This window comes from Nomascus leucogenys, chromosome 18 (assembly GCF_006542625.1).
Source record: "Nomascus leucogenys isolate Asia chromosome 18, Asia_NLE_v1, whole genome shotgun sequence".
Classification (NCBI taxonomy): domain Eukaryota; kingdom Metazoa; phylum Chordata; class Mammalia; order Primates; family Hylobatidae; genus Nomascus; species Nomascus leucogenys.
The window spans coordinates 83,731,997-83,748,564 of NC_044398.1; the positions used below are offsets into that span (position 1 = coordinate 83,731,997).

The following is a 16,568-nucleotide window of genomic DNA, read 5'->3' on the forward strand; positions in this document are numbered from 1 at the left end:
TTTATAACGTTTAATACTGTTTTTGGTGGATCTCTCCAAAATTTTAATTCTTTTTATTATGGTATACACATTATGTTACTAGGCAGTTTTCAGAAGAGAAAGAGCAGAATAAGGCAAGAGAAATATTGATTCTATAATTTTAAATATCAAGAATAGCAGAAGAAGAAATAAGGTGAAAGGGAACTAATTTAAATTATGTTTCTGTGTGCTCTGGTATATGACTAACCTCTCAAGTCATGCTCTGTGATTTTTCTTTGCTTTCAGATAATCCATTTACTTTTTTATCTATTAGTCTTAACATAGGCTAATACCATGCTAGCCATTACCCTTATTGTTGTTGTCACAGGAAGCTATAATTCACTTTCATATTTGGTAACTATCGTTTACCTCTTATAGAGACTAGATACTAGAAAGGTATTTAAATGGGTTTCAGTATTTCAGAAGGCTCTTTTCTAGACTTAAACTGTGTATAAAGAAAGCTAAAGTGTGACATACACCAGTAGTTCCAATTATTTGAGAGGGTGAGGCAGGAGGATCACTTGAGCTCAGGAGTTTGAGACTAGCCTGGGAAATAGAGCAAGACCCTGTCTCTTTAAAAAAAAAAAAGGAACTAACGGTTGATCTTTATCAAGCACTCTATTTCTAGATTGTATCTCTCAGATTCTTGCCTGCACATATTTCTGTTTTGAACAAGTTGATATACCTTTCAAATACATGACATTCATGAATCATTAATAAAGTCTTCGGATTTTTGTGGCTTTTAATAACCTCCCCAATTTACTTTAGAGAATCTATATGTCTAAGTTTGAACTACACTGAAATACTTCTAGGATGAATGAAGAGATCTTTACCTTGTGTGTTTGATAAATGATGATTGCATTATCAGCTAATGTTTCCACCACGTGAAAGTTTTCTATAGTTGCTGAAATGAAGAGAATAATAAAAAGATATATTATCTTTTTCTAGAATGTGATCAATTCACTTATGTTGAAAGTCAAGTACGAATGGACAGTATGGTAAATTGAACAGGATCCTGCCCTATCTAGGTTACATCCAAATGGAAGGTAGCTAATACTTAGTATTATGGTTACAGATTAGGGATGTGAGGTCTGATCACCAGGAAGCCTCATTTCTTTGGCCCAGTATCTATCTTCCACAGCAAGAAAGCAATTCTAATCACTACTGCATCACTGAGGCACCAATAATTCCCTAACACTAAAACCCTTCCCTTTTCCCTAATTTATTGATGTTAAATAAATTGTTATATCTAATCTTAGGTGGCTATTTCTGTGAAAAAGGGATGTCAAACTGCCAATGATAAACATCTGATGACGTTGAGAAGTATCTATACTTAGGAAATTTTGTGTCTAAGGGGAATACACACTAAGAATAACTCTAGGCTAGGTGCAGTGGCTCACGTCTGTAAGCCCAGCACTTTGGGAGGCCAAGGCAGGTGGATCACCTGAGGTCAGGAGTTTGAGACCAGCCTGGCCAACATGGCAAAACCCCATCTCTACTAAAAATACAAAAATTAGCTGGGCGTGATGGTGTGCGCCTGTAATCCCAGTTACTTGGGAGGCTGAGGCAGGAGAATCGCTTGAACTGGGGAGGTAAAGGTTGCAGTGAGCTGAGATCATGCCATTGCATTCCAGCCTGGGCGACAAGAACGAAACTCTGTCTAAAAAAATAATAATAATAATTCTAAAGTAATCACAAAGGATTCACCTAGGATTTACCATGGAAACAGTTTAGGAAAGAGTAGATGATGAAACAGAAATCTTCAATTTCAGTCTTGGCTTCTCCACCATATAGCTCTTGCTGCCTTTGACAAGTCACTTTGCCTATCTGAATTTTACTTTATTTGTATTTAAATAAGCAATAACAACTACCTATCATTGTAGGATTACTGAGGTTATTGGATCAAATTACATACTAGGAAGCATTTCATACACTGAAAAGCTCTATATAAATGTATTGCTAGTCCTCTATATGATTTTCTAAATACTTTCTATGTTGACTTTGTAAACTATGTATGAGATGCAGAAAACTAGGTTGGATTTGATATTAAATTCAAAATAATAATTAGATTAAAATATATTAATAATGACAGCTTACTTTCCCAGTCATTGCGAACGTCAACATTCCAGAAATAATTGCAGACCTCATGTCCTGTGACGCCTTTAACTGCATGGGTAGCTTTTAAAGGATCCAGAACAATCCCATTTTCTTCTACTTCTCTTCTGTATACCTAAAGAGAACATAATTCCAAAACTGTTTGAAATTTAAAAATCAAGCCCATAAAAGCATGAAAGCATGCTTTTAAATATAGCTGCTCTTTAGATTTTTATGGAAGTCTATTTATAGAACATATTCTGCTAAAAGAAAATTAAAAATTTCAAATTAACCGACAAAAAAGTACTTAAAATTATAAATCCAAGGTAAACTTCATATAAAAACATGCATATGTGATAAATGACTTATTGTGAGTTGTTTAAAAATAAATGTATCAATTTGAATTAGGCATTATTTACCAAACATTCTCAAAAGACTGTTTAACATGGCTAAGAAAACCAAATAAACCTGGCTGGAATATATTCTCCTTGAAGATACTAAATGAAGGCTGCTTTGTTCAATGCTGTATCCCCAACATCTAGAATAGTATCTGAAACACATTATTTGTTAAATCAAATGGCTGAAAGCTAAGATGGCAAAAACGTAAATACAGATCTATCTTGCTTTAAATACTGAGGTTACATACCTTAAATGCTAAGTAAAATTAATTATTTTAAAATTAAAGAGTTTGCTACTTTAGATAATTATGTGATAAATACTCTTGAGAAATGAAGAAACATGTCATCATGGGGGAGAACCAAGTGGCAATTTATGAAGGACCTATGGGGCTAGACACTGTTAGGCATTTCACACAGTTTCCTCTTAGAGTATCTCTCAACAGACTACCTTCCCCTACCTATTTATTACTCATATTATTGGGACCACCGTTTTCCCAGCTACCCAAACTAGAAACTCTAGACTTTTGATTCCTCCCTTTACAGTTCACACAGCTAGTAAGCTTTTTACTATTCTTTTTTTTTTTTGAGACGGAGTTTTTTGCTTGTTGCCCAGGCTGGAGTGCAACGGCGCTGTCTCGGCTCACTGCATCCTCCGCCTCCCAGGTTCAAGCGATTCTCCTGTCTCAGCTTCCTGAGTAGCTGGGATTACAGGCACCTGCCACTACGCCCAGCTAATTTTTGGTATTTTTAGCAGAGACAGGGTTTCACCATGTTGGCCAGGCTGGTCTCGAACTTCTGACCTCAGGTGATCTGCCCGCCATGGCCTCCCAAAGTGCTGGGATTACAGGCATGAGCTACCGCTACCAGTCAAAAACTGTCCTTAATAAAGCATAGCAGAGATTATTGGGGTGAGGCAGGAATCTATTGACACCATGGCACTGGCAGTTCCTAGACGTGGTGCCAAAGGTGCAGAGCAGGGAGGCCTCTAGCTCACATTATTATTTTTTGTCTAAAATGTCTTTTCTAAGACATCCAACAGTTTGACTTTTCTACTGTTCTAGGTAGGCTTTCATCAATTTGTGCCTGACTCTTTTAAGTAGTCTGCTTGCTCTCCAGTTTCTTCCCTATCAGCTTGATCTTCTTAAAATTACACTTTTCAGGCCAGGCATGGTGGCTCACACCTGTTATCCCAGCACTTTGGGAGGCCAAGGCGGGTGGATCACCTGAGGTCAGGAGTTCGAGACCAGCCTAGCCAACAAGGTGAAACCCCATCTCTACTAAAAGTACAAAAATTAACCAAGCGTAGTGGTGGGTACCTGTAATCCCAGCTACTTGGAAGGCTAAGGCAGGAGAATCACTTGAATCCAGGAGGCAGAGGCTGCGATAAGCCAAGATCATGCCATTGCACTCCAGCCTGGGTGACAAGAGCAAAACTCTGTCTCAAAAAAACCAAAAAACCAAAAAAACATACTTTTCATACAGTGGCTAGTCTACTGTTATAAACAATTGTTATAGACAACAAATATTCTCTTTAGAGAGTAACTTTATGCTTCCCATAATCTAGGCCCAATTTCTCTCTAACGCTGTGGGCTGTAGGAGTACTTATTTTCTATTCCTCATTCCAGGTAGAGGGACGTCATCCAGACCCTCACTCCTGGCTTCTCTTCAGTACTTCATTTCCTCCTCCCTAGAGGGAGGTGACTCTACGGTGACTGAATGATGACTACAGAAGAAGAAATAAGGCAGGTCTGGCTCAACCTTTTCTTCCGCAAAGAGCATATATCCTGGCCTGCTTCTGTAGTGAAGGTTTGTGATTATCCAGCAATGCCAGGAACATGCTTAATTCTGGAATAACAAGACCCTGTAGCAGCTGATCTCAAACTATTTTCTACAATCACCTTATCAGAATTATAGCTAACATTCGGGTATCTCATTTATCTGTCTCTTTTATCTTATGTCTTAATTTGTTCCTTATTCAAGGGGAGAGGAAATCCCAGCATCTAGTATTATATCTTATTTGCTAGAATAATTCTGGTCAACATAGATTATGCAAAAATCCCGACTAAAAAGTTTGCTTTCAAGTTTTTGCTCACATTATAATTTTTTTCCTAAAATGCCCTCACCTCACCCTTGTCATAACTGTTTTTATTTCCAGATGTAGTTCAAATGCTTCTCTGCATTGTAAAACAATCTAATTGTTTCAAATCACAGAGATCTTTCTTTTCTGATTTGAGTGGCACAAATGTGGCTCATTGCAGCCTTGACCTCCCTGGCTCAAGGAATCTTTTGCCTCAGCCTCCTGGGTAGCTGGGACTACAAGTGTGTGGTACTGCACCCAGCTAATTTTTGTATTTTTTGTAGAGACAGGGTTTCACCGTGTTGCCCAGGTTTGACTTGAACTCCTGAGCTCAAGTAATCTGCCTGCCATGTCCTCCTAAAGTGCTGGGATTACAGGCATGAGCCACTGTGCCTGGCCAATAGTATCTTTTAAATGTCAATATTCTTTTCCCTTAACTAAAGCTTTAGCTTGGAGAGTGTCTTATTATCTTTGTATCTTTATTTAGCATAGTTCCTTAGGAATGAGAGAATCCAAAATTCAATGTTGCTTTTGCTTTTCAATCCATCTCTGTATCTCTCCATCCCTGCTCTTATTTTCTGTCCCTGTGTTTAGGGATGTAAACAAGATTAACTGACCAATGTCCAAATATCAAATAAAGGTGTAGTAAGAGAAGGGAAAAGAAGGAGGGTATAGACCAAAAAGGGAGAGAAACAAAGTGTCATCTAGGCACAACATTCAGTGTGTTAAAAAAACAAAACAAAAGGAAATATCCAAACACAGAACCATCAGCTAATTGTGACCTGTTCATATCTAATTCTCCAAATTTTATTTTCTTCATGGCCTAGTCAAAACAGAAAGGTTTAATCATATATTTATATTATAATCATAAAAAACTTTAGTAAAGGCAAAACCAGAAAAGCAAAAAGACATTTTATTGCTCAATATATGGTACTGCTTTGATCACATGTAATAACTTGTTTTAAAGGTAAGTTGAAAGTGCTATCCTTATTCATATCAATAGTAATGATAATATGACTGAAACAGAGATGCCTTTGGCAATCTATAACATTTCAGGGGGAATTACCTTCATTTCTCCTTCTTCTACAACCAACTGCCAATTGGCATCTCCGCCTACATCCTGTAATGAATAAGTCATGTGGTTCTGCACCATCTCTTCAACCTTGAGAGGGGAGGAAAAAGGCATGAGAATCCAAAAGGTATGTCATAGTCTCTAAAACAGAATGGTATTCAGTTAACTTCAGTTCAGAAATGGTGCTCTTAGTAGCTGAGCAACCAAATGCACAAAGGGTTAGTAGGTTTTGCACAGTGTTTGAAGAGTTTAGTCCACATTCCAGATACCCAGGGTAATGACGAGACAGAAATGAAAAGAAGGAAGATGGGTCACTCAAGTAACACACATATTGGCCTAACGTGTATCAAGTGACCAAAATAAGCATTTTCTAGAAAAAAGAAATAGAAATAGAAAAAAGAAATATTCCATTCTATATCATAAAACAGAGATGATGTGTTAAAGTATAAAATAATGGAAGAGTAGAGATAAAGGGGGGCACAGAGATCATCCAGTCTAATGTTCCTATATTTAAGACTATGTGGAGTTATCAGGAAGGTCTGATATGAACAAAGACATATATAGAGAGAGCATATCTTTGCTTATATCTCTGCTCTCATATGAGCAAAGATACACAAAGATGAGCAAAGATATATATGTATATGTCTTTCAATACAAAAAGATTTCAATACAAAAAAGATGAAAAACCTTCCTCATGCCACTGATAAACCTCTATTTTATCATGGAATATAAGCCAATTTAAAAATAATCAAACCTTAATTTATTTGATTCCAATTTCTTTGTTCTAAATTATTTTAGGGACAATGCTAATATTCATATATGCAAGCATTTACATATAATCACCTTTAGTTCATTCTTTTTAAATTTCTAATAATTTCCTTTTAAAAAATTTTTAATTTAAATTTATAACTTTTTACTGATATTTAAATGTAACTCTTAACTATCACAAATTGTCCTTATACATTTTATGTAAATAAGCAAAGAAAGTTGAATATTTCACACTGCCAGAATTCTCAGATTTATTGGAGAACTGAAGTGATACAAAGATTGTGGAAACAAAGTAATTTCATCTTATGTAATAAATATATTAGAAGACAGAAGAGCTGGAAAATATATATACTTCCATTAAAATTTTATCCTTAAGTTTATTTGTTTTATATGAAGTCTATTCTGCTCATTAGGAATACAGAACAAGAATCAGTTTTGAACATATTTCAAAGTAAATAATCAACATCCCCCCCCACCCCCCAGAGACAGGGTTATTTTGTCATCCAGGTTGGAGTGTAGCGGCACAATCATAACTCACTGTAATCTCGAACTTCTGGGCTCAAGCCATCCTCCTGCCTCAGCCTCCTAAGTAGCTAAAACTATGGGCCTGTGCTAATGCCCAGATAATTTTTTTTTTTTTAAGAGACAGGGTCTCACTTCGTGGCCCAGACTGGAGTACAGTAGTATGATCACGGCTCACTGCCACTACAATTTCCTGGGCTCAAGGGATCCTCCTGCCTCAGCCTCTGAGTAGGTGGGGCTACAGGAGTGCACTACCACACCCAGTTAATTTTTTGTAGAGACAGGGTCTCGCCATCTTGCCCAGGCTGGTCTTGAACTCCTGGTCCCAAGTGATCTTCCCACCTTGGCCTCATTAACTGTTTTAAAAAAGAAACTCACTCTGGGAATACAATTTTCTATACCAAAGGATATGTTATATGTGATAATGATGTATACTTCTGCTACCTCAAGTTTCTGTATCTTAAATGCATTTTTGATTACTGAAAGCAGGTATGGCCTTAAGTGTCTCCTGATTTGTCAATCATCAAAAAGAAAATTTTTGATAAAAATGCTGAGATTGTATAATCTATTTTTGTACTAAATAAACACTAACAATATTTTATTCCTTTATTCATAATTCTCAAAACAGTGTGAGTTACTGATTTGATAGAAATTTAACTAACAGGACATTCTACAATTTTACAAAGCCTTTGAAAATATAACTTTTGGTGTTGCATGGAGAACCTGTGCACCTTTATAATTTCAGAATCTGCTTTGGGAGGGCAAGGATAACTAATGCAGGATTCCAAGTTACTAATACATACAAAATGCATCTGATTTCCAAAAAGAAAAGTTCCAGTTAGTGTGCATAAATAAAAGTAGCATTGGCTTGATTCATTTGTCTCTGTCACATTGTGATTAGGAGAAATGTTTACTCTTCAGATCCCAAAATCTTAAAAATCTTTAGATTTGAGTATATCTTTGAGGTAGGAAACTAGCAGTTAAGCACACCTGTATTTATTATGAGATAAGAGACAGAAAGAAATGCTTCCCCCAAATAAACCCTACTTTCAATAGGTTACTTGCGAAAGAAGAATGTGAAGAACAGAAGAATTTTATTCTGTTAAAAGACAGGATTGGGTTTAAAATAATTTTTTTTTATTTTTTTATTTTTTTTTATTATACTTTAGGTTTTAGGGTACATGTGCACAATGTGCAGGTTTGTTACATATGTATCCATGTGCCATGTTGATTTCCTGCACCCATTAACTCGTTATTTAGCATTAGGTATATCTCCTAATGCTGTCCCTCCCCCCTCCCCCAACCCCACAACAGTCCCTGGAGTGTGATGTTCCCCTTCCTGTGTCCATGAGTTCTCATTGTTCAATTCCCTGCTACTTAGCTCTTTTGTCAAAAAGAATGCAGGTAGTTGTGTTTCTGTTTGGGAGATTATTCTGAATTAGGGATTTCAAATGCCTAAGAAATGAGGTGTTTTTGATTTGTGGTTTTGTCCAGAAGAAAACAGATTCCACAAATATAAACACGTAGTAGGTAGCACAAGTTAAAAAATATATAGAAAGCACATTTAACATTGTCTTTCTAGATAGGCAAAAAATGCTATTCCTTCAATGGTAGGCCATGAGGGAGGCCCAGGTTCAATTTTCAGCAATGCTGTATAAAAATGTTTTAAAAATGATATTCCTGTAACAGCTACACTACATCAATGGAAAACCGGTTTTCAAAAGGTCCAACAAAGAAACAAACATTCAGTGCTGTGCTCCTAAAAAATCAAAGATTCTAATGAAGTACTAAATTACTATAATAAACTCTGCAAAACTTTCATCATGGAATCTTCATTCATTATAATATGTTCCTTGAGGTAATATCATTAAAGTTAAGAAGAGAGGTACACAGGTAAAAATCTCACTATAACAAATTTTATGTTTGCTATAGGAAAATATGAAGTAACCAATGGTACCATAGGGGCAGTAACTTGGGCACTGGTGACCAGACTGACCTATTCAGATTTAACCTAATAATCTGCTCACTTTACTGTTTGGTTATGACACTACATATTAAAAAGAAGTGGGAGGCCAGGCGTGGGGGCTCACGCCTGTAATCCCAGCACTTTGGGAGGCTGAGGTGGGCAGATCACAAGGTCAGGAGTTCGAGACCATCCTGCCTAACACAGTGAAACCCCGTCTCTACTAAAAACACAAAAAAATTAGCCAGGCGTGGTGGCGGGTGCCTGTAGTCCCAGCTACTCGGGAGGCCGCGAAAGGAGAATGGTGTGAACCTGGGAGGCAGAGCTGGCAGTGAGCCGAGATTGCGCCACTGCACTCCAGCCTGGGCGACAGAGTGAGACTCCGCCTCAAAAAAAAAAAAATATGAAGTGGGAAACAAGGAAATACTGTTCCATAAAAAAAAAAAAAAAAAAAAAAAAAAAAAAAAAAAACAAATAGAGCCAAATTTACCATTCTATTAGGCTCAAAATTTGACATTCTAGGAAATAATGTTATAGTAACACCTCCTGTCACTTATAAACGAAAAAGACTCAGTCAAAAACACTGAAGAAAGTGAACAGTGTTTCTAAGTTTTAATTAGGCTATGTGTAATTTCAGAAATCACGCCCTTGATTTTTCTGGACCTAGAGTTGAAAATGATTAGCCGACATACAAAGCATCTTCAAACTAATAAACTATGAAACAAAATGGAGATAAAATACATTTGAGATAAGAGGGGACGTTCATTCCAATTCTAACCTTTTCTTCCATCTCACATTTGAATCACTCAGTATGATGCCATTTCTGGAGGCTACCAAGCAGGATTTTTCTAATACTATTACCCAGAAATTTGAAAAGAAAATTGCCTTTTGATAGTACAATAAAAGTCTAAGTTGGGCATGGTGGTTCATGCCTGTAGTCCCAGCAGCTTGGGAAGATTGCTTGGGCCTAGGAGTTTGAGGTTAAGTCTTGGCAGCATAGCAAGACCTCATCTACTTAAAAAAAAAAAAAAGAGTCTTAGGGCTCAAAACAGCTCAGATCTCTTTCTTTTATGCATGTAAAAGAAATACAACTATGTTGGCCAGGCACGGTGGCTCATGCCTGTAATCACAGCATTTTGGGAGGCTGAGGCAGGTGGACCACGAGATCAGGAGATAGAGACCATCCTAGCTAACACAGTGAACTCCCCTCTCTACTAAAAATACAAAAAATTAGCCAGGCGTGGTGGTGCATGCCTGTAGTCTCAGATACTCAGAAGGCTGAGGCAGGAGAATCACTTGAACCCAGGAGGCGGAGGGTGCAGTGAGCCAAGATCATGCCATTGCACTCCAGCCTGGGCAACATAGCGAGACTCCACCTCAAAAAAAGAAATACAACTATGCTCACTACAAAGTCACAAAACCATAGAGGGGCTTGTTAGATAGAACAATTATTAATAACAAAATAGTGCACTGTTAACCCAAAAGAGAGATGGCTAAGAACATAGCACTTTTAGCCTACCATATTGACAAAAGTTAACTGAATCATAATATTCAGTGCTACTATTATCAATAGAAACCTGGCCTGGAATGTAAGCTGGTTCAACTTTTCTAATGAAGAGTTTGACAGTAAAAATTTTTTAAACTTGGCTGAGGCCTGTGGCCTGTAATCCTAGCACTTTGGGAGGCTGAGGTGGGAAGATCATTTGAGGCTAGAGGTTCAAGACCAGCCCAGGCAACACAGTGAGACCCCCTTATCTACAAAAAATAAAAAATTAAAACAAAAATTAGCTGAGAGTGGTGGTCCATGCCTGTAGTCCCAGCTACTCAAGAGGCTGAGGCAAAGATAGCTTGAGGCTGCAGTGAGCTATGATTGTGCCACTGCATTCTAGCCTGGATGACAGAATGAGACCCTATCTCTTAAAAAATAAATACCAGCCTGGACAACATAGTGAGACCTTGTCTTTGCTAGAAATAAAAAAATTAGCTGGGCATGGTGGCGTGTGCCTGTAGTCCTTAGCCCCAGCTACTCAGGAGACTGAGGCAGGTGGATTGCTTGAGTCCAGGAGGTCAAGGTGCAGTGAGTGGTGATCTCACCACTGCACTCCAGTCTGGGGAACAAAGCAAAACCCTGTATCAAAATTAATAAAAATAAAATAAAATAATAAGCACTTGAAAATGTTCATGGCCTTTGTTCCCACAATTATGCTTCTAGGAATATATTCTAAGGAAATAATTAGATAAGGGTGCAAAGATGTATATACAAGGATGCTCACTGTAGCACTATATATAACAGAGAAAAACCAAAAACAAGCTAAATGTTCAATATTAGGTGAGTAGGTAAATCCAGCCATGCGTATGCATAAATAGACAAAGACATATAGACTTATATTTACTAATGGGAAGATAGGTCTAAATATAAGTTTAAAATAAAGATTATAAAACAGTTTATATAGAGTTATCTATTTTGGTAGAAGAAAAAAATATTAAGGTGTATGTACTCATCCATATGTGCCTGATTTTCTAAAATCAGGCACATATGGATGAGTACATACACCTTAATATTTATCTCATATATATGAGAGAAGATAAATGGAGTATTAGTAAACTATTAATTTTATTCTACTTTCAAGTTCTGTTAAAATCAGCATTTATCACTTGTACACTAAAAAAGGGAGAGGGGTGAAATAATTACCACAACAATAATGTGCTCCTATGGACAAAGGGTGGGAAAGAGCCTCACACAGAACCACTTTTTGCAATGATGCTCCCCATAGATTAAGCTGCAAATTCACTGTACATCCTTTGATTTCTTTCTTTTTCAATAGAGGATGATGTTCTTCCCCTTTGATTTCTAAGGTGACACCTTTAAATGTGAACTGTGTTATGCAAATAAATGTGACCAAAACGATCAATTTATGAATCTAAATTCTTTCTATTCTCTGTACACCTGAAAATTATTTTCTAGTTTGTGGCTACAGCCATTATTTCAAGAACTTGCCAGCCTGGGCAACATAGCAAGGCCCTGTCTCTACAAAAAATAAAAACAATTAGTTGGGTGTGGTGGAATGCCTGTAGTCCCAGCTACTTGGGAGGCTGAGAGACAGGAGGATCACTTGTGTCCAGGAGGTCAGAGGTCGGGTTACAGAGCTATGATCATGCCACTGCACTCGGCCTCGACAAGTGAGACCTTGTCTCGTTACAAAAAAAAAAAAAAAAAAAAAAAAAGGCTGGGCATGGTGTGTCAGGCCTGTAATCCCAGCACTTTGGGAGGCTGAGATGGGCAGATCACTTGAGGTCAGGAGTTTGAGACCAGCCTGGCTAACATGGTGAAACTCTAGCTCTACTAAAAATACAAAAATTAGCTGGGTGTGCTAGCGCGTGCCTGTGATCCCAGCTGAGACAGGAGAATCGCTTGAACCTGGGAGATAGAGGTTGCAGTGAGTTGAGATCGTGCCACTACACTACAGCCTGGGTGACAGAGTGAGACTCTGTCTCAAAAAAATCCAAAAAACAAAAATGAAAAAAACAAACAACAACAACAACAACAACAACAAAACACAGAACCTGCAGTCCTTTACAACTTTAATTTCTCAGATCCAGAGTGACTTCATTCCTAATATCTGCCCATCAGGCAGATTCATGTGTTGGTACTAATTTCCTAGTAGATGTATATATTTTATTTTAAGCTATTTTCAGGGCATCTCTGAGTTGTACACTTGATTATTTCAGCCAATTCAAGACTATAAAACATCATTTCAAGAACAACAAGGTAGTTATGGGCCAATACTTATGTAAACAGCAAAGTGAAATTACCAGAGATTTAGAAGGCTTCTGTATGGGAGCTGATATAAATGATCAAGAAACTAGATATGATATCTGTATCTGGACCTTTAAAATTTGTTGGAGTAAATAAGAATTGATATTATGCTTATATAATATTTTGGCAAATTATTAAAGGTGACTAAAAATGTCGACTTAATTTTTTAATTAATTATGAAGATATTACAAAACAAAGAATTTGGCTACCTCCAATATTTCAAGTGCTGTGGAGTAACTCATGTATATTTGTATATTAAGAACAATGTAGGCCAGGTGTGGTGGCTCACGCCTGTAATCCCAGCACTTTGGGAGGCCAAGGCAGGCAGATCATCTGAGGTCAGGAGTTCAAGACCAGCCTGGCCAACATGGTGAAACCCCGTCCCTACTAAAAATGCAAACAAATTAGCTGGGCGTGGTGGCAGGTGCCTGTAATCCCAGCTACTCAGGTGGCTGAACCCAGGGGGCGGAGGGTGCAGTGAGCCAGGATTGCACTATTGCACTCCAGCCTGGGCAACAAGAGCGAAACTCCGTCTCAAAAAAAAAAACCAGAAAAGACCAATGCAATGTAATATAACATAAGTGTTTCTAATGTTAACGAATAACCTTTGAGCCTCTTACTTTGCTTAATACAAAAGTCTCTATAGGGTGTGAGAACTGTAAAATCTAACACTACTGTATAGTCATTACTATAATTTTACACTGTGTTGAACTGGAAGAGTTTTCCAGATAACACAATGTTTCTCAGCTAATAATAACTCCAGATCTACATCCAATGCTATATTCTCAAGTGTGACTATACAAAATCAACTTGCTAGAGTCTTTGATAATGGCTGACAAGGCAGTGTAACATCCTCTGAAACAAAAAATCTTATCAACTGGGAATTAGTCATCTATTATAAAGGCACTGCCGAACATAAGGTACACAATTTAATTACAACAGTTAATTGCTAGAGTCCATGTCTGCTCATGACAACTAATGCTTTAGCAAGGACAATAAATACTTGAAGACCTTAATGTTATTTTCTTTATTTTTACCTCTTCTGGCATATAAAACAGTACATAATCAAAAGCTAAAACAGGATCTGATCAATCATGAGCACCATATATTAGAAAAAAAATCCAGCAAGATTTCTCTTAAGTTACATGAGTTTTACAAAAAGTTATTAATATTATGAAACAGTAAGCTGTCAGCAAAATTTTGTAAAAATACAGGCACCTGCTTCTCAGTGATATAGTTACCTGGACTTAAAGGCAATTCAGCTGTTCTACAGCACTACTGTGAGGGCCCTGGTTTGGGTTCTGAACCCCTAATTCTTAGGCATTCTTTATTACTGGCTTACATTCTTTCCTTGCTGTCATTATATTTTCTTTCATTTATAGCCTATGTATTCCTACATTTTTGATTAGTCTGTGATATGATTTTAATGCAATGTGGAGCTTAGCATAATAAACCAAAGTCTCCCAGTATTAAGTAGTTTTGTCACAGATTCATTATGAATATGAGTCTCTTTTTAAAAACATATGCAGGGCCGGGCATGGTGGCTCACACCTGTAATCCCAGCACTTTGGGAGGCCGAGGTGGGCAGATCACGACGTCAGGAGTGCCAGACCAGCCTGGCCAACATGGTGAAACCCCATCTTTACTAAGAATACAAAAATTAGCTGGGCATAGTGGTGCATGCCTGTAATCCCAGCTACTCGGGAGGCTGAGGCAGGAGAATTGCTTGAACCTGGGAGGTGGAGGTTGCAGTGAGCCCAGATTGTGCCACTGCACTCCAGCCTGAGCAACAGAGCAAGACCCCCCTGTCTTGAAAATAAATAAGTAAAATTTTTTAAAAAAATGCACAAATTGACAAGCAAAAGGTAAAATATACTGTAGTATATTTGGTTATGGATGATTTCTGATCCAGAATTGCTAAATCTTTTTCTTAAAAGTATTCAAGGAGAAAAACGCTGTACAAGTCAGAAAAACACATTAAAGTCTTAATATTCTTCTCTATTGCAGGTTAAAAACTAATGTAAACTTTATTCACATACATAAAAATAATAGAAATCTCCTTAAACTATGACTTTTAAAAACTTTTATAGCAATACTCTCATAGAGGAAAAAATAATGATGTAGATAACTTTTATTAGCTCAAAGAAATTATGTTGTAATAACAATAAAAGGTAACATTTATTGAGCACTTATTATGTGTCAGGTTCTAGCTAAATCATAAAAATGAAGTGCAAAAAAGTTAGAAAACTTACTGGGATCATACACCTAACCAGGATTTAAACTTAGTCATTCTGACTAGAGTGCTCAGGTCTTTAATATAAGATTAACACAATATAATCTAGTCCAATAAAATGCAATCACCAGAAAGATAAAAAGTTGAATGGCAAGGATGTGAAGATTAAGAAAATTAAAAAAAGAACTAATGCTGACACACTAAACAAAACTTCCTCCAATGGTAATTTGATTTTATTTTGAGGGTACAGACTTTAGAGACTGCCAGCATCCAGCTTCCTGTCTTAAATTCCTAAACCCTTACCAATGCTAAAAATTAAAACAAATTTCCATAGATTTAGCATATGAACAGAAATATTCATTTATAATATCCAAAGGTAATTTGCATAAGGAAAACACAATCTGCTCAATAGAGCTTAGTATTATAATGGAAATGAAACATATTATTAAAAAGTGATTTCCTTGTTGAATATAATTTGGAGATACTTTAGCTTAAAAGTGAGATTGCTAAAATCTGCTTATCTGCTATAACATATCATATAGACCACGTCCATCAAAACTGCTAAATCCTGACTGAAGAAACAGATATTACATGATATACAAAATAGTATATTCTATTTGTTTCAATTCAGTTTGAAAATCTTTCTGGAGTACCTCCTATATGACAAAATTCCAAGCTGTGAATAGTAAAGGACACGTGCAAACCTGACAGAGGAACTATTTAGTAGACAAGGAAGACCTTTTTAATGCTTAATGTTACTATTTAAAATTCAAAACTAAAATCAGTGGCCTAACCAAAAGATTTCCAGGAACTGGGAAAGCAGGCTGAAATATAGCACAGAAAGACTCAAGTCCACTCTATACATTCATACAGTACCTGGGAGCTGAATCTGTGAACATCATCAGAGGCACTGACTAGATCAATGGAAGACATGGAGGAAGAGCGACTATAGGGCTACCAGAGACAGACAAAGAAAAAACCAAGTAATCAGAACAAAGGCACAACAGAGCATTCAGTACCAACTTCCAAACACAAGATAAAGGGAAGAGAAAACAAAGCACTATATGAAACAAGCACAGCAGCAACTGCTGACTTCATGCACCTATTATGTATTATGTTCCAAAATCATTCCAAAAAAGAATGTAGTGCTTCCAATAATACAAAGTAATATCATTTAACCCCAAAGAAGACAGAGATTTAGTATAACTGGATATACTTCCGGTTAACTATTTCGGACTAGCCACTCCTTATTTGCCCACCCTCCACTTTCCCCTTAAATAAAAATGAAAGAACTTTATTTTCAGAACAAGATTTCTAAGTCTTTTGGAGGATGTATATGGAATACAATATATAAAACCAAAAACAGTCTCATTACTTATATTCATGAAAAGGGGAGAAAACTTATACTACAAGATGTTTCCGGCTGGGCATGGTGGCTCACGCCTGTAATCCCAGCACTCTGGGAGGCTGAGGTGGGCGGATCACAAGGTCAGGAGATCAAGACCATCCCGGCCATGGTGAAACTCTGTCTCCATTAAAAATACAAAAATTAGCTGGGTGTGGTGGTACATGCCTGTAATCCCAGCTACTAGGGAGGCTGAGGCAT

The 16,568-nt window shown here is 37.1% G+C and overlaps 1 protein-coding gene across 2 annotated transcripts in view; it reads right to left on the bottom strand.

The window, feature by feature from the left end:
• Positions 1–16,568, bottom strand: part of CERT1 (ceramide transporter 1) — a 141,936-nt gene that overhangs the window by 12,594 nt on the left and 112,774 nt on the right. Inside the window, exons 11-14 of one of the 2 annotated variants that reach the window (XM_030798712.1) lie at positions 15,839–15,916; positions 5,654–5,749; positions 2,116–2,248; positions 852–922 (exon numbers count right to left, since the gene is read on the bottom strand). In XM_030798712.1, the coding sequence (XP_030654572.1) occupies positions 852–922; positions 2,116–2,248; positions 5,654–5,749; positions 15,839–15,916 (378 nt within the window). The remainder of the gene's footprint in view (positions 1–851; positions 923–2,115; positions 2,249–5,653; positions 5,750–15,838; positions 15,917–16,568) is intronic. The other variant, XM_030798713.1, reaches the window with a different exon arrangement.